General features: G+C 36.7%; 2 protein-coding genes across 2 annotated transcripts; both read right to left on the bottom strand.

The window, feature by feature from the left end:
• LOC132312417 (PHD finger protein ALFIN-LIKE 1-like) lies at nt 1-8368 on the bottom strand. Its single transcript, XM_059810786.1, has 5 exons — nt 8104-8368; nt 7976-8008; nt 7615-7837; nt 662-782; nt 1-574 (listed from the first exon to the last, which is right to left on the bottom strand). The coding sequence occupies exons 1-5, from the start codon at nt 8201-8203 to the stop codon at nt 335-337; spliced, it is 717 nt and encodes a 238-aa protein (XP_059666769.1). The 5' UTR covers nt 8204-8368; the 3' UTR covers nt 1-334.
• A 902-nt stretch (nt 8369-9270) lies between these two features.
• Nucleotides 9271-16677, bottom strand: LOC132312416 (protein SMAX1-LIKE 8). The gene is made up of 3 exons (XM_059810785.1): nt 15213-16677; nt 13475-13619; nt 9271-11451 (listed from the first exon to the last, which is right to left on the bottom strand). Exons 1-3 carry the CDS (start codon nt 16406-16408, stop codon nt 9526-9528), a joined length of 3267 nt encoding a protein of 1088 aa, XP_059666768.1. The 5' UTR covers nt 16409-16677; the 3' UTR covers nt 9271-9525.
• Nucleotides 16678-20972: the final 4295 nt, after the last annotated feature.

Here is a 20972-nt window from a genome sequence, read left to right as displayed (position 1 = left end):
TAATTAAATGTCAAAAGCTTTCAAGATGGTGTAGGAAACAGGGTCTCACAGAATACAATGTCATAAACAACAATTACAATCAGCATCTTATGAAACAGAAACTATAGAATCATACAGAGACAGAAACAATGTAAGCTTGGAAAAAGCCGAACTTCGACTATTTGGAAATGGATCTATTATGTATAATTACGACAACTAAAAGAGCCCATAAAAAAAAATAATAATAAAAATAAAAATACATCCTAATAGGCTTATATAATATTTGCTTTAACACAACACCAGTCAGCTAAAGCAATGAGGTTAACCTTCCAGAAAGTTTCTTCTTCAGCCACTACTACTGCCTGCCCCTCTTTGTGCTGCAAGAAGGGCATTTGTATTGCTTGATACTTTCCGCTTTGGCTGGCGTTATTTTTACGCACTTTCCATGGAACCACCTCTCACAAATGTCACAGCCAATCCAAAACTCGTCCGCATTGTAGTTTCCCCCACAGCTCCCACAGAGGGTTTCACCATGTTCATCTTCGTGCTCCTCATAAGCCGCATTATATAGCTTCGACTGTCCATCATTTGATCTCTGCAAAGCAGGGTCAAGTTTATAAAACCAAAATACAGAAAAGGTAAAGAGTGAAGACAGATACTCTATATAAATTTGAACCTGCACCTTTATACTGATCCTGGATTTGCTTCCACTATCCACACTGGGCTTATCCTTAGTGGGCTTCCTCTCAGTTACGACTTCAAAGACGGTGGGGAGATCATTTATCAGGCTAAACAGACGCTTCCTGTTGAGTGGGATGCACAAATGCTTTAGTAATATTGTTTCCTAAAGACAAACATTAACTGCAAAACATCATATGCCCAAACAACAAAAAAGAAGGCAACCAAAAACTTAGCACTGTAAGCAGTGGATGTGAGGTACTCAGGAGAAGGAATGGTAACATGACAGGTAGAGAAAAGGTAACTACCATCCAGACCCTGCCTAGCAAAAGGGTACTTTTACCACGTCCCATGCCCATAACAGGTTTCCACAGGTCTACCCCATCTCATGCGCAAACGCCATAGTTGTTAAAGGCTCAAAGTGCACTAAGGCGCCAAAGGCCTTCTGGAGCCTAAGCACAAGGCGCAGTATAAGGCGCGAGCCTGATTGAAGTAAGGCGCGTGTATATAATAATGCATATTTAACAATATATTATTATATATATTCATAATCAAGCAATAATTACCGTTAATGTTAGTAGTGAACAATAAATTTATGAATTTCGTCAAATATTTCACAAGGTTAAACAATACGATTTATGCTATAGAACCTTTTAATTTAGTAGCCATTAAGTAAAAAAGGAAAATGATACGAATAAATGATTAGAAAATACAAGGCGCGCCTTTTCTGAGACTGGAGCCTACTAAAAAGTGTGAGCCTGAGGGCTTTATGTGAGCCTGATTGAAGGACCTGGCCGATAGTAGGTTGAGGCGCTTTAGCTGAGCCTTGACGAGCCTGGGGCTTTTTTGGAGCCTAGGCACGCCTTTAACAACTATGCAAATGAGATCTCCAAAACCCTTCCATAAGGGTCAATCATTCAGCATCTTACATGTAAGATTTAAAAAAATTATGCTTCTTTTTTGGTGTCCTTAACTTTCTAGGTGACTAAACAAATTCCGGAAAAGGAAAGAAACAAACAATACAGAAGTAAATAATACCAAAATATTAATTCAAAAGTATAAATTATAAGTTTCTAACACAAAGTTGGAGCAAATCTGGTTAACTCAACTATTATACTAGTTCCAAATGAAAAAGGAAAAAGAACCAAAAACTAAACTTAAAATCTATGCCTCTATGGTAGGAAGCCACAACAGCCTGAGCAAGTAAGATGGCAGGTAAAGGCAATGGCAATGATGCCTGACCACATAGGCAACAAGGACATGAAAGTACTGGAAACATTTAGCAGCGCTAAATGACGATGAGAATACTTCGTATTGGGGGTCAGCTGAATGAACTGATGAGAAAACTTAAAAAGAATTTTATATTCTAGGTGTTATTTTAAGCTCGAGGGGCATTTTAATGAGTCACTATAGTATCAGGGCGGGCAAGGGCTCAGTCACCTAACTTTCCATGTCCCTACCTCAAACTAGAGTTGGGTGTAGATCCTCCATCCAAACCCACCCAAACCAGCCCTCCCCAAACCCATTCCATAGGGGCAGGGTATGCTACCAAATTATCAGGTATATGGCTATCCTTGCCAAGAGAGGCACATTTTTGGTTTCCTAGACATGTGCTAAGGAGAAAAGAAAAAGAAGAAATTGTATGCTCTTCAATACGCATATAACAATACAACGCATGCCCAGACATGCCAATTGTTCAAGTATGAATGCCTACAAATGCATTAATTTTAAATATTAATTCAAAAATTGATTCTCACTGGCTGGCCAAATATATTCGTCTCATCGTCTAAAAAATTGTGTGACCATACTAATGTTAAAAGAATAAAGAAAAAACTTAAATGTAGTGGCAGGTGATATTTCAACCACCAGATCAAAGGGGGAGGGGAGGGGAGGGGGAAAGAAAACCCTCTTCACCCATGCAATGGTGTTCATTCTAATTTAAATCATAAAATCAGCTGAAAAACCTATACTTAAACACAAAGAAGTAGTTAGATAAATGTTTAGGGCTGGTTAAGGATCAACAATTCTAGGGGAAACTTTTAGAAAAAGAAAAAGCACCACCCTATTGTAGGATGAAACTCCATTCCTTTGTGATCGTAGATAATGGATATTACTAAATAATTTTCACAAAATGAGATGAGGCTGGAATTAGTAAGTCATACGACCAGAATCTTCTTTAATTTTCTATGAACAAAGAAACCATATTTGTATGGAATAAGCACAGCACGTTAACATTTATTGTTGGGGAAGGGGTTCAAATACATACTATGAATTACTTATCAAAAAGGAAAAAATATATTAATTTCGATGAAGAAAACATGATTACACAACATCATATCTTTTATGTACTGGCAGTAGGTTTTGATGGAAATTATAAAATCTCAAATGGATTAGGACCTGCAAATCAACCACTCAGCTGAATTGGGTTTACAAACTACAAGGGATCAGCAATCATAGATACAAGTTACCAGTCATAATTGTAGAACTCCTAGAAAATGGGAGCAATACCAAGAATTCATACCAAAGATACAGTGAGTCCCCATTAGCCTTGCTACTCCTTTTCTGTTGATAATGGAAAGGAAAAAAGAAAGCAATGAAAGACAGTAGCTGAGCCATCATTGTCCAAGTTGTCATTGCCGACAGAGCCACTACCATCCATGTTGCTGCCGGTTAGTTGATCACCTCATCAGTTTTTTTCATTCATTGTCCAGAACGTACCGCTCTAGTCAATTAAAAAATGGAGCATAATGGCATAAGCTCTGCTTCACTACAAAATCTGGCTTATTTAAGCAACTTCTGATTGTTTTATCTAATTTCATTCATTTCGGATAAAAATAATAGAATTTTCAATATAATGAAAGCAAGACAAGCGACATGATTTTCAAGATCTTGCAAAATTCACACTCAGGAAATTTTCTGTGAGTTTTCTGATAAATAAACAAGGTAAATACTCAACACAACCATTTAGCTTTTAAATAGACCATGGCTCTCAACATAGATCTCTTCACCTTTAATCACAACATGGGGCCTCCTTAAGGAACTAGACTAAACCTTTGATGGACGTCAAGATCAGCTAGCAATCAGACCTAGGGTTATGCAATAGGTGGATTAATCTGCTATTTGCTCTTCCTCTTCTTACTCTCCAACTAAATCACCGGATCTACCATCATCAAACTAACAGATGACTTGAATGTTTGAGTATTCAATGAGGAGAAAAAATGCTTATCTTACAAATAATACAAGTCAAAGTTCCTGAGTCAATGATCCTAGAGGTAGCATTAGAAGATGCAAAACAAGTAACAGTACTTAGACAAGCAAATGTGGCAAATGTGAAACAGACATCTGCTATTCCTGCTTAACTCAGGAATTATTATACTCTTAAAAAAATGAAATAGATCACCAGCAGAGGTACTAGCATTGTGTGTTAGATTACCTCATTTTGATGAGAAGTAGAGGTACTTAAAGATAACATCACTCGATTAGTCTGATTAGCCCATAACTTACCTAGAGTGTTGTAATACACATCCATTGTATGAATCTCTCCTTCGCAATTAATGACTGTGATCATGACTTTGTATACGACCTCTACCACAACCTTTGGAACAACCAAAAACATCAATTTGAACTTTGAAGCAAATATAGGATTGTGGGCCCCTTCTACAAGTACCATGACCCCCAATAGAACCCCTTTTACCACCTAATTCCAATAGAGACTGAAGAATAAGTTAATGCATGTAGTAATCATGCATAAACTTTACTCAGGGGAGATGTATTACTATCACCAACTAAAAATCTGCCTTATTTGAAGAAAGAAACTTAACCCAGAAAGAAGTTTGAACATAAAAAACTCCTCATGATGTCTTCAGAACCTAAATATCATTGGCGAAGGTGTTAGGACTTGGTGTCAATCTGTTAATAATTTTTGTGGTAAAAAAGATGATGTAATTTCTTTAGTCAAATGAAAGATTGGGTCAGTCTGTTCCTGTCGGTCAAGTCGATTTGCATGTTGATATATTTGGGAAGACAGTACTGAAGATTATAATTAAAATTTACTTGAAGATCATAAAAAGTAAGTTCGACTTAGAGGCCCTTTGGAATATAATGGAATAAAGTTCACATGATTGATTTAATGGATTGATCATCTCACAGAAGAGTTGAAGAGTTCAAATACGATTATAACTATAAAAATGTGTTTTTATTGAATAGACACTATAATTGACTCCGGAAAGGTAAAGGATCAATCCCAGTGAAATCAGAGGCTGAGAATCACTAGGACTAAAGATATAAAGAAAAAACCCACCAAAGTGATGCAAATTATTTTTGGTACACATTGGGAAATAGGAACTCAGACGTTGCAACATGATGAAAAGACACACAGACAAATCCTCTATGCATGAATTTCTCCTGCTTTTGGAACACAGCATCAACTCACTCTCAATCTTGAACAAAAGATATCTACTTCCCTTGGAAAGATTCAAATATATAGTTGGAGCTTGAACGGCTGAGATATTGAAATAAGACCAAGTTGGGTTATTGCAGTAAGACCAACTTAGCTAAGGATTGACTATAATTAAATTTATCGAAAGTGGCTACCTGAATCAATTTTCCACAAAAGCAAAGTGGATCAGTGCCACGAAATCCTTCACGATATTTTCTTTTCTTCTGAATTTTCTGAAATACTCAAGAATTTCCACACACACACACACACTCCCAACAACTTATAAAATCAAATAACCAGCCAATTGATGGAATAAAGGATCCCTAGCCCAACTTGGTCTTATTTAAATATCTCAGCCGTTCAAGCTTCTCCCTTTTTGTGTTGTGTGTTGGCGTTTGGCTAAGACTTGGTGTGACCAAGTGCCATTACAAAGGCAAAAAGTTATAGGTGGGTCTACTCATTTGGTTTTTGCGTCCATCTGTCCAAGAATCAACATTCATGGAACACAGCATCAACTCACTCTCAATCTTGAACAAAAGATATCTACTTCCCTTGGTACAATTCAAATATATAGTTGGAGCTTGAACGGATGAGATATTGAAATAAGACCAAGTTGGGTTACTGCAGTAAGACCAACTTAGCTAAGGATTGACTATAATTAAATTTGTCAAAAGTGGCTACCTGGATCAATTTTCCACAAAAGCAAAGTGGATCAGTGCCACAAAATCCTTCACGATATTTTCTTTTCTTCTGAATTTTCTGAAATACTCAAGAATTTCCACACACACACACTCCCAACAACCTATACAATCAAATAACCAACCGATTGGTGGAATAAAGGATCCCTAGCCATCCCCCCATGAATGTTGATTCTTGGACAGATGGATGCAAAAACCAAATCAGTAGACCCACCTATAACTTTTTGCCTTTGTAATGGCACTTGGTCACACCAAGTCTAAGCCAAACGCCAGCACACAACACAAAAAGGGAGAAGCTTGAACTGCTGAGATATTTAAATAAGACCAAGTTGGGTTTACTGCAGTGAGACCAACTTAGCTAAGGATTGACTATAATTAAATTTGTCAAAAGTGGCTATCTGGATCAATTTTCCACAAAAGCAAAGTGGATCAGTGCCATGAAATCCTTCACGATATTTTCTTTTCTTCTGAATTTTCTGAAATACTCAAGAATTTCCACACACACACACACACAGAGAACACACACACTCCCATCAACTTATAAAATCAAATAATCACCTGATTGGTGGAATAAAGGATCCCTAGCCATCCCCCATGAATGTTGATTCTTGGACAGATGGATGCAAAAACCAAAATGAGTAGACCAACCTATAACTTTTTGCCTTTGTAATGGCACTTGGTCACACCAAGTCTCAGCCAAACGCCAGCACACAACACAAAAAGGGAGAAAAGCGCATGAGTTGCAAGACGAGTTCAAACTTTATATTACTTCTCTTACATAAAGTACAAAGGAACTGGCTTAGGGTTTAGGCAACACACTACACGCTTGATGGTCCGCCTCACAAGCCCCATCATGGCCTACTTAGAGGCTACAAGAAAATTGCCTACAACAGCCAATTGTAAGTCTTCTAAATGACACTGGCCAGAAAACTTCTGTTTCTCAAATCTTTTAAATAATTTATGTTTTTCCTTCCCTTCATACTATAACAACTCTCCAAGGAAGGTTTTCCAACTATGCTGATCCTCATGTCACATCCCATGCAAATTATGAGTTAGTTGGGTCATCTAGTTGTCAGTGTCACACAAGCATTTCTCGGACAAGATATCTTTTTAGAGAATTATAAAAGAATCCTTGAGAAAGTAGGAATATTCTGGAGCCTCGATCTTGTCCGCTGGTTTATGGTCTGCTTCGATCTCAACCATGAGATGATGCACTATAAATAGGTCTCTCTAATACAATGATAAAATCCTTAGTTGTAAAGGCTTTGGAAAGTCTTTATCCAGCAAGTATGTGCGTGTGTGGACGAAGAGGATGAACTTTGTTCCAAAAGAGAAATGAATGCTAAAATTTGTCAAGCAAGCCAGGACCGCCAGGTCGAATTGGCTATTATGCAGAACAACCCCCAAGTATAAAGGAGATTCAAAAAAGCTCTAGGTATAAAGAAAATACTAGAGGATCAATGTGTCAAGCGAACAACCCCAACTGGTCAAGGTCCAAAGGAGGAGGAGTAAAAGTTGAACTGGCCATTATGCACAATTCCAATGGAGCTTTGGTGATACCTTCAAACATCCATCATTCCACAGTATATCTAAGATAAACTAACAGCAGTAAATTTTGACCAACTTAAATCCAACAATTAGGTAAGTAAAAGGAAACTGATAAAACATATACATATTTAGAAGTTTATTGAAATTTTAACTCACTACTATACAATAGTATTAATATCTGGATCTGAAATGAATGCTATGTACCCCTATAATTTAAACATCAATATACCAAGCAAAACCCAATACATAAAATTAATTGGAAGAAAAATATACCTTTCGTTGCGATTAAGGCGTGCTCCGAAATAAAAAGCAACAGAGAGCAACCAAGAATCAGTATGCACAGCTACCAACGAAAGCCAGTCTCTACGTTTCATCCCATCTCTGGCGAAATTGATACCTAACGCTGGCTCTGGAAGCTCCGGCGGAACCTCCTCAGCCGGCAGAGTCACTTCCCAACTCTCATTCGAGTGTCCGTACAAACACAAATTCTCCTTTTCTAGAGATTAAGAAAATCATAACTAATCCAATCCAAATCTAAGAAAGCTAAAAAAAAAAATCACACCCACACATAAATACATATATATATACAAAATTTATATATAGAGAGAGCGGAACAAAAAACTTTGAGATTAACCTGGATCGCAGAGTGTATAGAACTCGTCGACATCTGAGATGTGAAAGAAGTGATTCGTTAGGTTAAATCAACACATGTGTACATTGAAATCAGGGATTGTAAGGATACATGTGTGTGTGAAAAAGTACCGTAGGTGAGGGCACGAATGACGCCAGCACGACGACCGCTGTAATCTTTGAAGATCTCTTCGACAGTTCGAGGGCTCGAAGAAATTGAAGGCATTTCCATGGTGACTGAGATCTCAAAGGGATCGGATGGATTCAAGTGTTTTGAAACATATGCGGATTCGAGATTCGGGTGGGTGTAGAAAGAGAAGAGAAGAGAAGAGAGAGAAAGAGGGACTGTTTGTCCGTTAGGTCTGCGCGTCAAAAAGGAGATGAATGCCCTTGGCCTATTTGAAGTATCAAAAACTAGGGCATGTTTATGATTTTCAAAGGAAAAAGGTACTTCACTTGCAATTTTCAAAATATATATATCATAAAAAGTGAAAAGAAAAAAAAAAAAAAAGTTTATTTAGTTCATTTTCTGAGAATAATTTTAAAATGAAAGATTAAAAGAAGTCGAAAATTGTTCAAAAGTTTGTTTGGTAGTTAGTGTTTTGAAAACTTTTCTTTCCTTTTTCTTTTTCTTTTTCTTTTTTTCCCCTCTTTTCTCTTTTCTTTTTTTTTTTAAAAAAAAAATTTAATTAAAAAAATGCATGAATATAAATATTGTCTTTTGTAGAACTCTAAAACTGTTCGGAGTATTATTTTTTCATGATTATTTTCAAGAACTTAACCAAGCAAATTCAAATTAATCGTAATTTTAGATAAAATTTGTTAGTCGGGCAACAATAAGTTTCTTAACAACTTTTAGATGGATTAAGAGGGTCATTTAGCATAAATTTTAGTTCAAGAGTTAGTTCCAAAAATCTAATTGTAGGTGAGGTCTTTTTGCAATTAACAAAGTGTTTTATGATAATTAAAAATCTGTTTCAAATTCTCTAGACATCTAATAAATGAATTAAAATTTGTATAATGTCCAAATTTCTTGACCCAACTTGTTGTGACGTCTCATTCCATGGCCTTGCCAAGAGCATGAAGAGTGCAAAGCTGACAGTATTTACACCTGCTTGTGGGAGGCCACATTAGTGTGTAAATGCATCACAACAACTTCGTTCCCAATTCATATTGAACCAAGTTCTACATGTACTCTTCTCTTGGAACCATGTTTGATCTAGGTCAATGGAGATCAAGAGAACCATTTCACAATTTTTATTTTTTTTCCTGAATGAGATTTCACAAATTTCAACCACGTTTATGAGCGTGTACACCAGCACAAGCAAATTATGTTATTGAACATGAATCAGCTGATTCAGCTACAACTAAGAAGACAATTGGCGCAGACCTATGAAGAAAATCACACATCATGTAATGCAGTCTATACTATATTACACAAATACAACCTGAAAAAATCCAACAAAACATGGGATTGACAGGCTAAACAAGGTTTATCCATGCTAAAATTCTAATTATACATCTAAATACAAGAGAAAACTATATATAAGTACATCAGTTCATAATAATTCTAGCTGGGAGGCAAACTCCTGGTTCTTGTTCTTCCAAGAACATGCCCTCGCAAATAACGAGTTTCACGACAGAGGAAGCTGTGAGGTTGTACCTCTTCTGGGCTTCTAGAAATCCTCTGCTAAGGACCTGCTTGACCCAATCTTTCACTTTGTTATTGTCTGATACACAAGCAGCTGCAAGAAACTGCTCCATGACTTTCGAGTCGATTTCTAGCAAGCACTCAGAACCAACGATCTTGTGAAAGCACTCACTAATCTCCTTTAGTATTTTCTCAGCAAGTGCATCAAAATCAAATGGCTTGAAAACCACTGCTCCATCCACCTGTTCAATAAAATCCTCCAACCATGCATTTGAGTTTTCACAGATGGAATCGGTTCTACAGTTGCAATTATCATTGTTGCACAACTCAATCTCCTCGGCAGGGATGTTCAAGTCCAGATACGAGTTTGACATTTTGTGCCCCCTTTTGGCTGTTTCTGAGGTTTCATGCTCTTCCGCGGTCTCACTAGTACCAATTAACTTCCTTTTATTCAGAAAGATCGGGTTTGAGATGCCTTTTCTTGTACTATTCAACACACTCGAGTCATGGCTGATGGTGATTTCCCCAAGAGCACGACCGACTAAAATCCGAATTGGCCATCCTTTCGTTTTTAATATTCTTTCTTCAGAATAGGTGCTGGTTTCCTTTGCAAAAGAGAGAATTTTATTACCTTTAGTGAATCTCGAGGTTGTCACAAAAACCGCATTGTTGATGCTCACTTCTCTTCCATGTGAGTCTGAAATTCTACCGGTCCTCATTGCCTGGGATAAACTATTCTGAGCCTGCAGATCAGCCTTGTCTATATTTTCAAGGAAAACAACAGACCAAGGTTTCCTACTCAATTCTCCACTAATGTAATCAACAACAGTCTTCCCTCTGAACTTTACATCATAACCATTCATCTCTCTGCAATCATATATGGTGTTTGTATGGATTGTTCCATCTTGGGAACTTAGATCCACACAGAAAAAGTTGTTGCTGCTTCCATATAATGTTTCAGCAAGAGCAATGGCAGCTCTCTTCTTACCAAAATCATCAGGTCCAAGGAAACTGAACCATATATCTCCTCTTAGACTTGCCCCATAGTGCTTTTCATTTCTTGTTCTGCAGCGAGCTACTGTTTGGCAAATAACACTTGCAGCTTCCTCTTGCCCGCTGATCAATTCACTGAGTGCCCTGTGAAGAGTCTTGAAATCACTTTGATCAAGCTGCCAGTTCAAATCAGGACATGAGAAGCCTGAAGATTGAGCTGGATTGTTCAAGGTACTTGGAGTAACCAAATCAACACCGACTGAACAGCAACCTGATAAATTTTGTAGAAAATCTATGCGACTCTGATTCGTAGGTTTGTTCAATTCCCTGCTGATAGATGTAGAGCATATTCCCAAACCTAAATCAGTAGTTACAGATGTTGCAGAGGTTGGAGATGCGTGATCATAACCAACACTTGAATTGGACAAACTCAAAGGGGAACAACTGAGATCACCCAACTCAAGGTTTTCAGTTATTGAATTTTTTTTGCAAAGTTTAAATGTGAAATTCTCATCCGTAGTCTTTGAAACCTCAGGCAACTGAAGGCTAGGTTTTGAGCTAGAATTTTTTTGCAAATCTGCTGATAGGCATGAATTTACATTTTTCTGCTCACTTGCATTTGAAGATGCATTTCTATTATTGTTGTTGTGATTATCAGCATTTTCCTTTTTGTCATCAACAACATGAAAGTTTGTAACAGTAGGAACTTGAAAACCCACTTGATAAGTATCTGCCTTTGGTATTCGTTGAGTATGATGAAGAAGCTGGTAGCTATTGTCCCATTTCTTTCGCAGCCCTGCGGCTTTAGCGCTCAATCCCAAGCCATTATCTTCGGCCTGCACTGGAGAGGGGGAAACCAGTTTTTAATGAATATCATAAAGTATTTTTTTGTTTTTAAATTTAGTGGATATGCTGCTACATAATTCATGGTTACCTACAAAAAGATTCATCTAGGTTTAAAAGGTAAATTATATAGATTTACCCACCTTGCAATTTAATATTCAACTCAAACTCGACAAACCCTCTTTCCCAACTACTTGGGGTCAGCTATATCAATCATATGTTTTCACTCCAATCTATCTAATGTCAAAACCTCAGTCTTGTCAAATGTTACCATTACTTTTTTTTACCAACTCTACACGTATTAATCTTGGTCTTTTCCTTCCCCTAACATCAGGGTTAATGCGGACAATGTCACTCTTCCGAATTGGTGCACTTAATGACTTTCTTTACATATTTGAAACATTCTAAATGATTTTCTCACTTTATCTCCAATTGGTGCAACTTCAACCACCTCACAAATGTGTCCATTTCTAACTCAGCATTTTCTTGTATTGCCGCACATCCATCTCAACATTTGCATTTTTGTCGCATGCACATGTTAGTCCTTAGTCATCCAACATTTTGTGCCATAAATAATGGATGGTCAAATAGTTAATTTAAAAAAAAAAAAAAAAAAAATTCATTTCAATCTTTGGAAATACGCCAATCACATAATATATTACACCGTCCATTTAACACATCGTGCCATCTCCAATATCTCCTTCATTTCAATAGTTGAGCCTAAATTGCCAAAACTTTCACCTTTTTGTATCTCTTGATCCTCAATCTCCAGTTCGTCCCTATTTGTATTTCTAGATTTACTAAAGTTACACTTTATATAAACAACATCAACAACCAAGCCTTTTCCCAACTAAAATTACACTTTATATATTCACTTTTATTCTTGCTTATCTTAAAGCCTTTTTAATTCTAGAGCTTCCTTCCAAACCTGCAATTTAGCACTTCCTCGTTCTCTAGTTTCCGTCGATTAAAAAAAAATAGCATCAGCAAATCACACACACCATGGGATCATCGTGAATGCATCTTGAGAGTTCATCAATAATAAAAGGCAAAAAGATATGGGTTTCATGTTAAACCTTGATGTAAGCATATAATAATTTGAGATTTATCTATTTCCTCCAGACATTTTAACTATAGTTACACTTCCATCATATATCCTTTAGGTACCCCGTCATACGCTTTCTCTAAATCAATAAAATCATATGAAGATCTTTTTTCTTCCTTCTTCTCTCTATATATTTCCATTAGAATCCTCAATAACTAAATAGACCCATCGTTGACCTCCCCGGCATGAATCCAGATTGATTTTTCAGTTTCTAGTCTTAGTTGTTCAATCACTCTCTCTCGAAGTTATAGTTTGACTCATTAAATTTAATACCACAATAATTATGACAACTTTGTATCTCCCCTTTATTTTTTATATATAGGTATTATAATATTTTTGCAGCACTCATCAGGCATTCTCTTAGTTGTTATTATCTTATGAAACAATTTTGTTAGCCAAGATATGCCACCATCCGCCAAACACTTAAGAATGTCATATGATCCTAAAACCCTTCCTAATTTCATCTTACTTAGTACATTTTTAACCTCGCACTCTTTGATCTTAGTTGTCCCTAAGGTTATCATATTCTTCTAAGCCTAAACTTCCTAGATGTTTTCATTTAACAATTTTTCAAAGTAACTTTTCCATTAAAACCCTTCAGTTTTCACTCCACCTTACAATTTAATATATTATTAGAAAATCATAATTTCAAATGGCGTTTATGGGCAAACAATAAGACCAGAAGCTCACCCAATCAAATCTGTGTCTCCCTGCTTTTAGAAGCACGAATAGCAATATCTCACATTGAGACATCTACTTTTCGGAAATGTGATATATTTTACAACTAGAGTTGATCTTTAAAGGCACAGTTGAGGTCATCATCAGAGCCAACAAGCATAAGCAAATATTTCTTGGGTCAAGGGGAAAGTGACCCCAGATCAGATAACCGAAATAACTTTATGACAACACACCTTCGTATCTAATCCCCTGCTTGCGCCGAGTTCAGCCATCTGCAACCAGGAAGGCAAGCTAGATTGATTTGAGCTGCTTAATGGGCTCTTCAAATCAGAAGGTGCAGAAAAGAGCCCACCGAAAGGAACGAAGGACTCCATCAAACTGCAAGTATATCATGAGCATGGAACCGTGAGATCCAATGGGCACAGGATGGTCATAAGTCAAAATGAACACTGGCAGAGAGTATATATGGCTGGTCCAAAAGTATTCATAAAAAGAACTAAAGAGAAATTTCATAAAACTAAATCAATGAGAGAAGAATTTATAATATCACAGGGAAAGCACTATGATGGTTAATCAATAGTTGGATGAATTAAACTTATTCTCAACCCTCTCTTAACCTGAAGGATGAAATGGTAGTTGTCTTAACAAATTGTTGATGCCTCTTGTGCAAAAAAAGCACGTAACAGTTCCGCAGAAATCAAATTTCCTACAAGTGCATATGGTCAAAACCGAGGGTATATGGTTATGTTCATCATGAAGTTACAATATGTCACAGAGCTACACTCGAGGCTCGCTCTTCCCACTCTCTTCCCTCTCCTTTCCATCCACTTTACCAAGCTTGAATTAATTATACAGGATCCAACGTTTTCATTTTAAAATAATATAGTGCTGGTCAGTGAAATACAATCTATTAAATACATACTTTATGTGGTGGTAAGTATATGTTGATTTACAAGCTTCTGACACAAAAAATACGGCTGTTAAAACACATGATAGGTAATATGTAATGGAAAAAGTGTATTTTTTGTGCCTTAACAGACTAGTATATTGGCATTAAAGAGAGAGTATGGATGCCCAATCATGCTTAAAAAAAAAAGGGGAATGCCTAGGTCAAACTGATGCATTATGTACTGATGAGGGTAAAAACAGAGTAGTCATGGAGAACTTCATGAAAATCATTAATTTTTTAGTGAAGCTTCAAGAAATCCTATGATATGTCAACTGCAAATATCAATATACACGTGTATATGTATTCTTGCATATAAATACACAAGCAGACAAATATATACACGTATGTACATATTCAAACTTGGGTATGTATATAATTATAAGATACCTTCAAATGAACCACAGTATTAATATTTTTTTCTTATCATTGAAAACTTGAATTCGATTTTTCATAATTTAATCATTTTTTAAAAACTTAATGACAACAATTCTTTATGTAAAAGAAAAAAATTCAAGTCAAACATCAAGTGATCAAATTGATGAGTATGAAAGGTTTCTCTTTTTAACAATCACCAGCCCTTTTGACATAATTTAAATCTGCTCACGCACTACACATTTAAAAGGTTACACAAAAGCATTCATTGACCACGAAAAATCCCAACCAAAAGTAATGTTAAATCTGTGACAAAATTAATACACATGATAACTAAAGATAAATTCACCTCAAATAATCAAAAGACGCACCTTATTTTACCTTTGTGGTTGTTGATATATGACATCCTACCAAAAGATCGGAACAGAGCAGGATACTTCTAATCATGCATTTACAAACGCAATCGGCTAAAATTTACAATTATTCATAGTTCAAGTTAAAAACTATAGAACACAGAGATGAATATGACAATGAAAAGTTTTGATTCACAAAATAAATTATTATAACTTAATGAAACACACACATACACACACCAAGCTTGACACTGCAATGCATAACTAATAACACCAAACAGCACAATGGACACTTGCCTGGATCTGGGGTATGATTCTCCCATGGAAGGCCTAAGAGAAGTGATGGGTAGAAGCTGCAAATCCCAAGCTTTCTCAATGGAGGGAAACACATTCGAAAACTTCAAATACGTTTCGTAACTAGCTGCAGCTCCAATCAACCACACCTTCTCACCATGAACATCCAGTAACCTCGTCAATTCACCAACAACACAGCTCACAGTAGAAACTGAAGCATTGTCACCAATCAATGCATTCAAATCTCCATAAGTTACAATCACACCAGCTCCTACACAGTGTTCCACCATTCGACCCACCTCCTCGAATCTCAGCTTCACTACCCACTCCTCAGAATTCTCAGTCACAAACTTTGAAATGTCGTTTTCGACGCAAATCGAATTCAATCCAGAGATTTCTATGGGCAGTACACCTCTTTTTCTCTCAATAATCTCCAGGAAACGATGCAGGGCATCGTTGGAGCAAACACCGACGAGTAGAGGATTCCTCCCCTTCTTCCTCACAAGGATTTCCCCAATTCTTCTGCAATTCTCATCTCCGCCGAAAAACCCAGAAGAACCCAGGAACGGAAAGCTAAAACCCCGACGACCTAGATCGGAATCGTCAGTCAAATTACAGAGAAACATAGGTGGACCCTTGTAACGTGAATAACGGAGAAGTTGATGAACGGGTCGAAGAATAGCTAGCTTGATGTCACAACTCCGAAAGCCCGCTTCGGCGAAGACCCGGCTTACGACCGGGTCGTCGAGAATCGATAGAATCAGATTCTGAAGCTCAACCTTCACCATCGAAATCGCCGACGTCGACGACTGTTGTTGTTGTTGTTGCTGCTGATGATACAACTGAAAATTCTCCGGCTGTCGTCTCTGGTTCGCCTGAGACCTCTTTATGGCCGCCATGAGCGAGTTCGACACCGGAGGCTCGTCGACCCGTTGCGGCGACGAAGGAAGGCGGTCCAGAGAAACCCCTAACGAGAGCTCGAGAGCTTTGAACTGAATCTTACACGAGTACGCACTGTTCCGAGCTCGACCACACGCCTCCCGCAACGCCGAGGACGGAAGCGAGAGAAGCGCGGACACCGCGTGGAGCGACGTGGTCTGAGCGTGTCCACGGCGGCGCGCGACGGTGACGGCGTCGTCGAGGGCTTGCGCCGCCTCCGTGGTCAAGCATTGCCTGGCTGTAGTAACCGGCGTTGGCATCGCCGGCGAACACAAGTGTATACTATATATAAGTTATAATAATATTATTACCCTTCAAAACTTTCTCAAATAGAATAAAAAAATGGAATTGAGTAATATATTTATGTGGGTGTGTATATGAATATGAATATGTATATATAATATCCATGGGATTTAAGTAGAGAAGTCGCTGTTGGTTTGTTGTTGCTGGTACTGGGAGTGGTACGCCGTTGGTAGTGGTGGTGTTGGTGTTGGGTGGGCCCGAAAATGGGGGCATTGGAAGGAACAGCGAATAGGTGATGAGTATAGATTCTATACATTTGAGATCTTGCTGTTTCACTCTCACTCCTTGGAGCTTTTGCAATCATGCTTTTGTTAGACAGAGAAAGGTATGGAGTGAAGTGAGAGAGAGAGATGCCGTGTCCACTTGCTTTGAGTGGGCCAACAACGACACCTAGCTGTCACTATCTGCTTGCTTGTAAAATGACCCATTCTTGAGCATGTAACAGTTATCAAGATTTGGTTAATTCAATCAAATATTGAGCTAACTCAGATCAATTTATGTGCAAAGACTTCGTTGTTTTTATGTAAAAATTTTATTATTATTATTATTATTTGTGTTTAATTGTCCAAAATTTAAGTAAAATAAATATTCTATCAAAATCTAATAAAAGTAGTTTGTACTTTTGTAAAGCAATGAAAAATAAAATAATAAATATTTTACCTGAAAATATTATATATAAAAAATATTTTTTTGAAGAAGATATTTTATGTGGATATAGACAGAGTCTTAGAGTAAAAAGTAATCTTGTTAGGGCCCAATTTGGTTCGCTTTTTGTTTGAATAAGAATGGCCAACCACATCAAATTCGATATTAATTTGGTGATTCATTTTCGGTTCCCCTATCATTACTTTTTGTTTTTGACGTTTTGCTTTAACCAAAGCAAAATATAGAGTGTTTTGAATAGTGATCTGGTAGTACGTTTGGTAATGTTAATTTGTTGTAAGATTTTTTTAAATAAAAACATAAAAATATGTTTGGTAAAAAAGTGGCAATAAGTTTAAAAAATATAATAATTATTTTTAAAATGTCATTTAAGAAAATATATATATACACACTTATTGTTCATTATTGTTTTACTTGTTCTTGTAGTGCTGAAACACGTAAAACAGTGTCGAAACGTTTCGTGAATAATGACCAAAAATTAAAACACCACGCTTCGTGAATAATTGACCAACAACCAAAACACCAATTTGAGATTTTAATTTTTTGTCATTATTCACTAAATGTTTTAACACGGTACAAAATAAAACATATTTTACCAAACATAATTTTTCATTATTCACAGACAAAAACAAAAATACCAAAACAAAACCCATACCTAATTCCACTACAATCTCAAACGAGTTCTAAATTTATTTATTTATAAATAGTAGAGATTATACCAACCAGATCAAACATTAAGGATTCAAATTAATCCTTTCCTTTTAAATACCAAAACAAAACCCATACCTAATTCCACTACAATCTCAAACGAGTTCTAAATTTATTTATTTATAAATAGTAGAGATTATACCAACCAGATCAAACATTAAGGATTCAAATTAATCCTTTCCTTTTAATTTTTCTTTAAATTATACTATTTCACAGTTGATAAATCACAAGTGAGAAGTGGGGTCGCTTCAATTTGTAAAGGTTGAATGTGACGGGAAGAATACCCTCATGGCACCCACCACCACACACATACCATTCATCATCAACTTAGGGTTTGGAATCTTAAAGCATTGGAGGTAAGTCATTGTGATGATGGGCCCTCCCATCATCGAAAGGTTTACATCTCTCCTAATTATTCATAACACACAGGTTAAAAAGTTGTTTGATTTGATATGATGTTTTGTTTCCACCCTCCTTGTTCACTTTCTGCAACCTTTTCATCCACTTTTTCTCAAATACCAAACAGGGCCTCTTTGTTCTGTTCACACATGATCCTTCCTATACTATTGGAGGACCCTAAAAGTGGTTGACCCCATGAGTCACAAACCGTATTTCTACTATTAAATTTTTAATGGGGCAACCCTACATAGTACTGAGTTTTCAAGAAGCTCTATCATTTACAATTTATTTATTATTATTATTTTTTATCATTTGATTGGACAATGGACACTACCTTTACATTGACTGTCACATTTGACTTGTTTAAATTTTAAGAGTTGAAAATGAGTGAGAAGTTTATTCTGTTGAATTGAGTTGTATATACATATGTATTTTTTTCAATAAGGTGCGAGCTTGAGACTAAAACAGGTTATATTTGGTTTGGGTTGTCTTTACTCCACTATGGTAAAACCAAATTTGGGGTAATATCCCTTTAAATTCATCAATAGGGTTAAGGATGGAAATTCAAATCGTCTTTCGCGTCGCGAACACTTAGGCCACAATTTTACATTATTATATCGTTTATGTAATAATTTTTTTAATGTATTTGTTGCACTATAATATAATGCATTACACTAACAATATACACGCGACACAAAATACGCTCCGTAAAATAATTAGAAATATGAACAAAACTAGATTTTAAGTTTTAGAAAGGTGGAAACATGAATGATTGGTACATGTAAGGTTTCATTTTTCAAGTTCACATTTTGCGTTAAGGTGTCTCCACCTTATGTTGGGGTCGTTCATTGAATTTTTCGGCTATTTTGTTTGAAAATGATGAGGAAGTTGAAGTTGAGGCCATGGATGGAGATCACAGCTATTTTATGGATATTTTCTCGATCATCTAACGTCAAGGCTGATTTGGATGCTTTCTCATGGCTATCGGTTGGATGCTTTCTCATGGCTATCGGTCTCTTCTATTTTACACCAGGTAATCGTGTGGCTCATGCTCTGGTGTCCCTTTCGCGCGTGGCAACATGGTCTTGGATATGGCTCTGTCATATATTTTGTTTGATATTTTAGTTGTAGCAGAGAAAGAATAATGTAACGGTTTTTTTTATTATGAATTGTTGGGTAGGAAGGAAGGAAGGACAAAATTCATTTGTTTAGTAAAGAAGAGACAAAAAAAGAAATGATAATAAAATAGATGAGTGATCTTTCTTCCTTTATAAATTTTCATCCTTTTAATTATGGGAGGAAGAGAGGAGGGAAGACAAGTGGGGCCATGATAATTTATAAGCTTATTCTCTTAGCTTTCATCCGACCGAACAAAAAGAAGAAATGACACAATTAGGGACGAGAGACAAAAAATAAGGTGAGGGGAGACAATAATGAAATTTTTTAGTAATTTCATGGGGGCAATGAAAAAATCAAATTAACAAGGCTAAATTACAAAAAAAGAAAAAAATTCAGGGGGGGACAAATTAGGACAAATGCTCACATCACATGCGCAATATATCATAAAATTCCCTGAAAAATTCGGAGTCACATCTAATTCACAAGGCATTATCTTGTCCAACTTAACTAGTGGAGGTTATGTTTATCAAAGTTTGTTGCAAGCCAAGATTCCAAGGCGAGTGCAAGATGATGAAGAGAGGAGGAATGGTTTGACACGTGTAACAGTGTGTCTGCATTTGTTGTTTGTTCCGGAATGGAATGGACTCCTAGAGTTATATGTTTATAGCAAAATAGAATGGGTTTCAACTGCCCCCTCTGAGTCATTTTCGCATAATTATTTTGTTGCCCTCTCAATGCCCTAAGAGACACATGTGGACCTCCTCCACAAGAGAGCAAAGGGACCACAATGAGAAAATCCACTTTGGCGCACAGTTGGAGCACAAGCACACTCGAGAGAGGGTTTTTGGTTCATGGTGTGTACATGGAAGTAAAATATCTAGTACTATTTCTTTTAGATCTTTGAATCCAAACGCTTCCTCATCTTCCATCAAATTTTGTGTCATTTTCTCAAAATGGAATAGCTTTTAGTTGCACTCGTATGTTAATTATATACCATGCTTTTGGAATTTAGATTTTACGTTGTTTACATCATTTGCGATCATTCACAGAAAATGGAGTTCACTCTGTCGGTAAAATTCACTCTTTTTCTGATATCCATTCATGTCAATTAGTGAGCACGCTACTTTCTTTCTAGTCATCCTTCACAACGAACCGAACTGGAAGCATTTGCATCGGCCCCACATGAACCCATGTACGGTTGGCCAAAAAGTCTCGTATTTTAAAGAATGTACGTAAAATTCAGTCACTCTACCGATCTCCATCCTCTCTTGTACGTTGAACGGTCTAGTGTACAAGAGATGAGCCAAATTCATATTTTTGATCCTAGTCACGAAGCCCAAAAATCCATCATTGTTTCTTTACCATAGTTGCTTTGTGTAATACCATCTACTTGCACCAAGAGGTTTGCTAGCAAGACAGTCACCCATCTGATTCCACGATTCAACCATGACGAGTTGTTGGCCTTTTTTAAAAAAAAAAAAATTAAAAATCAATCCTATCACATGTTGGATTGGTGAGTCCTGCTTCTTATACCATTTCAACATATGGAGTGCTATTGAATCTAAAATCATTTTCCTTGCACCAATGCAAGGTTGCAAGCAGGAACTACTTCTTCTTTATATTGATGTGTGT

This window comes from Cornus florida, unplaced genomic scaffold, assembly GCF_030987335.1.
Source record: "Cornus florida cultivar Cherokee Brave unplaced genomic scaffold, ASM3098733v1 CherokeeBrave_3.0.0_Hap2_Chr06, whole genome shotgun sequence".
NCBI classification, from domain to species: Eukaryota; Viridiplantae; Streptophyta; class Magnoliopsida; order Cornales; family Cornaceae; genus Cornus; species Cornus florida.
This window is presented reverse-complemented; position numbering and strand designations above follow the sequence as displayed.

Excerpts from the sequence above, each read along its gene's own strand:
- LOC132312417 (XM_059810786.1), bottom strand. The coding sequence starts at position 8,203 with ATGGAAATGCCTTCAATTTCTTCGAGCCCTCGAACTGTCGAAGAGATC. Across the intron at positions 7,838-7,975 it reads CTATACACTCTGCGATCCAG|AAAAGGAGAATTTGTGTTTG; the intron begins GTTAATCTCAAA and ends CTTAATCTCTAG. Across the intron at positions 783-7,614 it reads CGCCTTAATCGCAACGAAAG|GAAGCGTCTGTTTAGCCTGA; the intron begins GTATATTTTTCT and ends CCCACTCAACAG.
- LOC132312416 (XM_059810785.1), bottom strand. The coding sequence starts at position 16,408 with ATGCCAACGCCGGTTACTACAGCCAGGCAATGCTTGACCACGGAGGCG. Across the intron at positions 13,620-15,212 it reads GAATCATACCCCAGATCCAG|TTTGATGGAGTCCTTCGTTC; the intron begins GCAAGTGTCCAT and ends ATATACTTGCAG. Across the intron at positions 11,452-13,474 it reads GCAGGGGATTAGATACGAAG|GCCGAAGATAATGGCTTGGG; the intron begins GTGTGTTGTCAT and ends TCTCCAGTGCAG.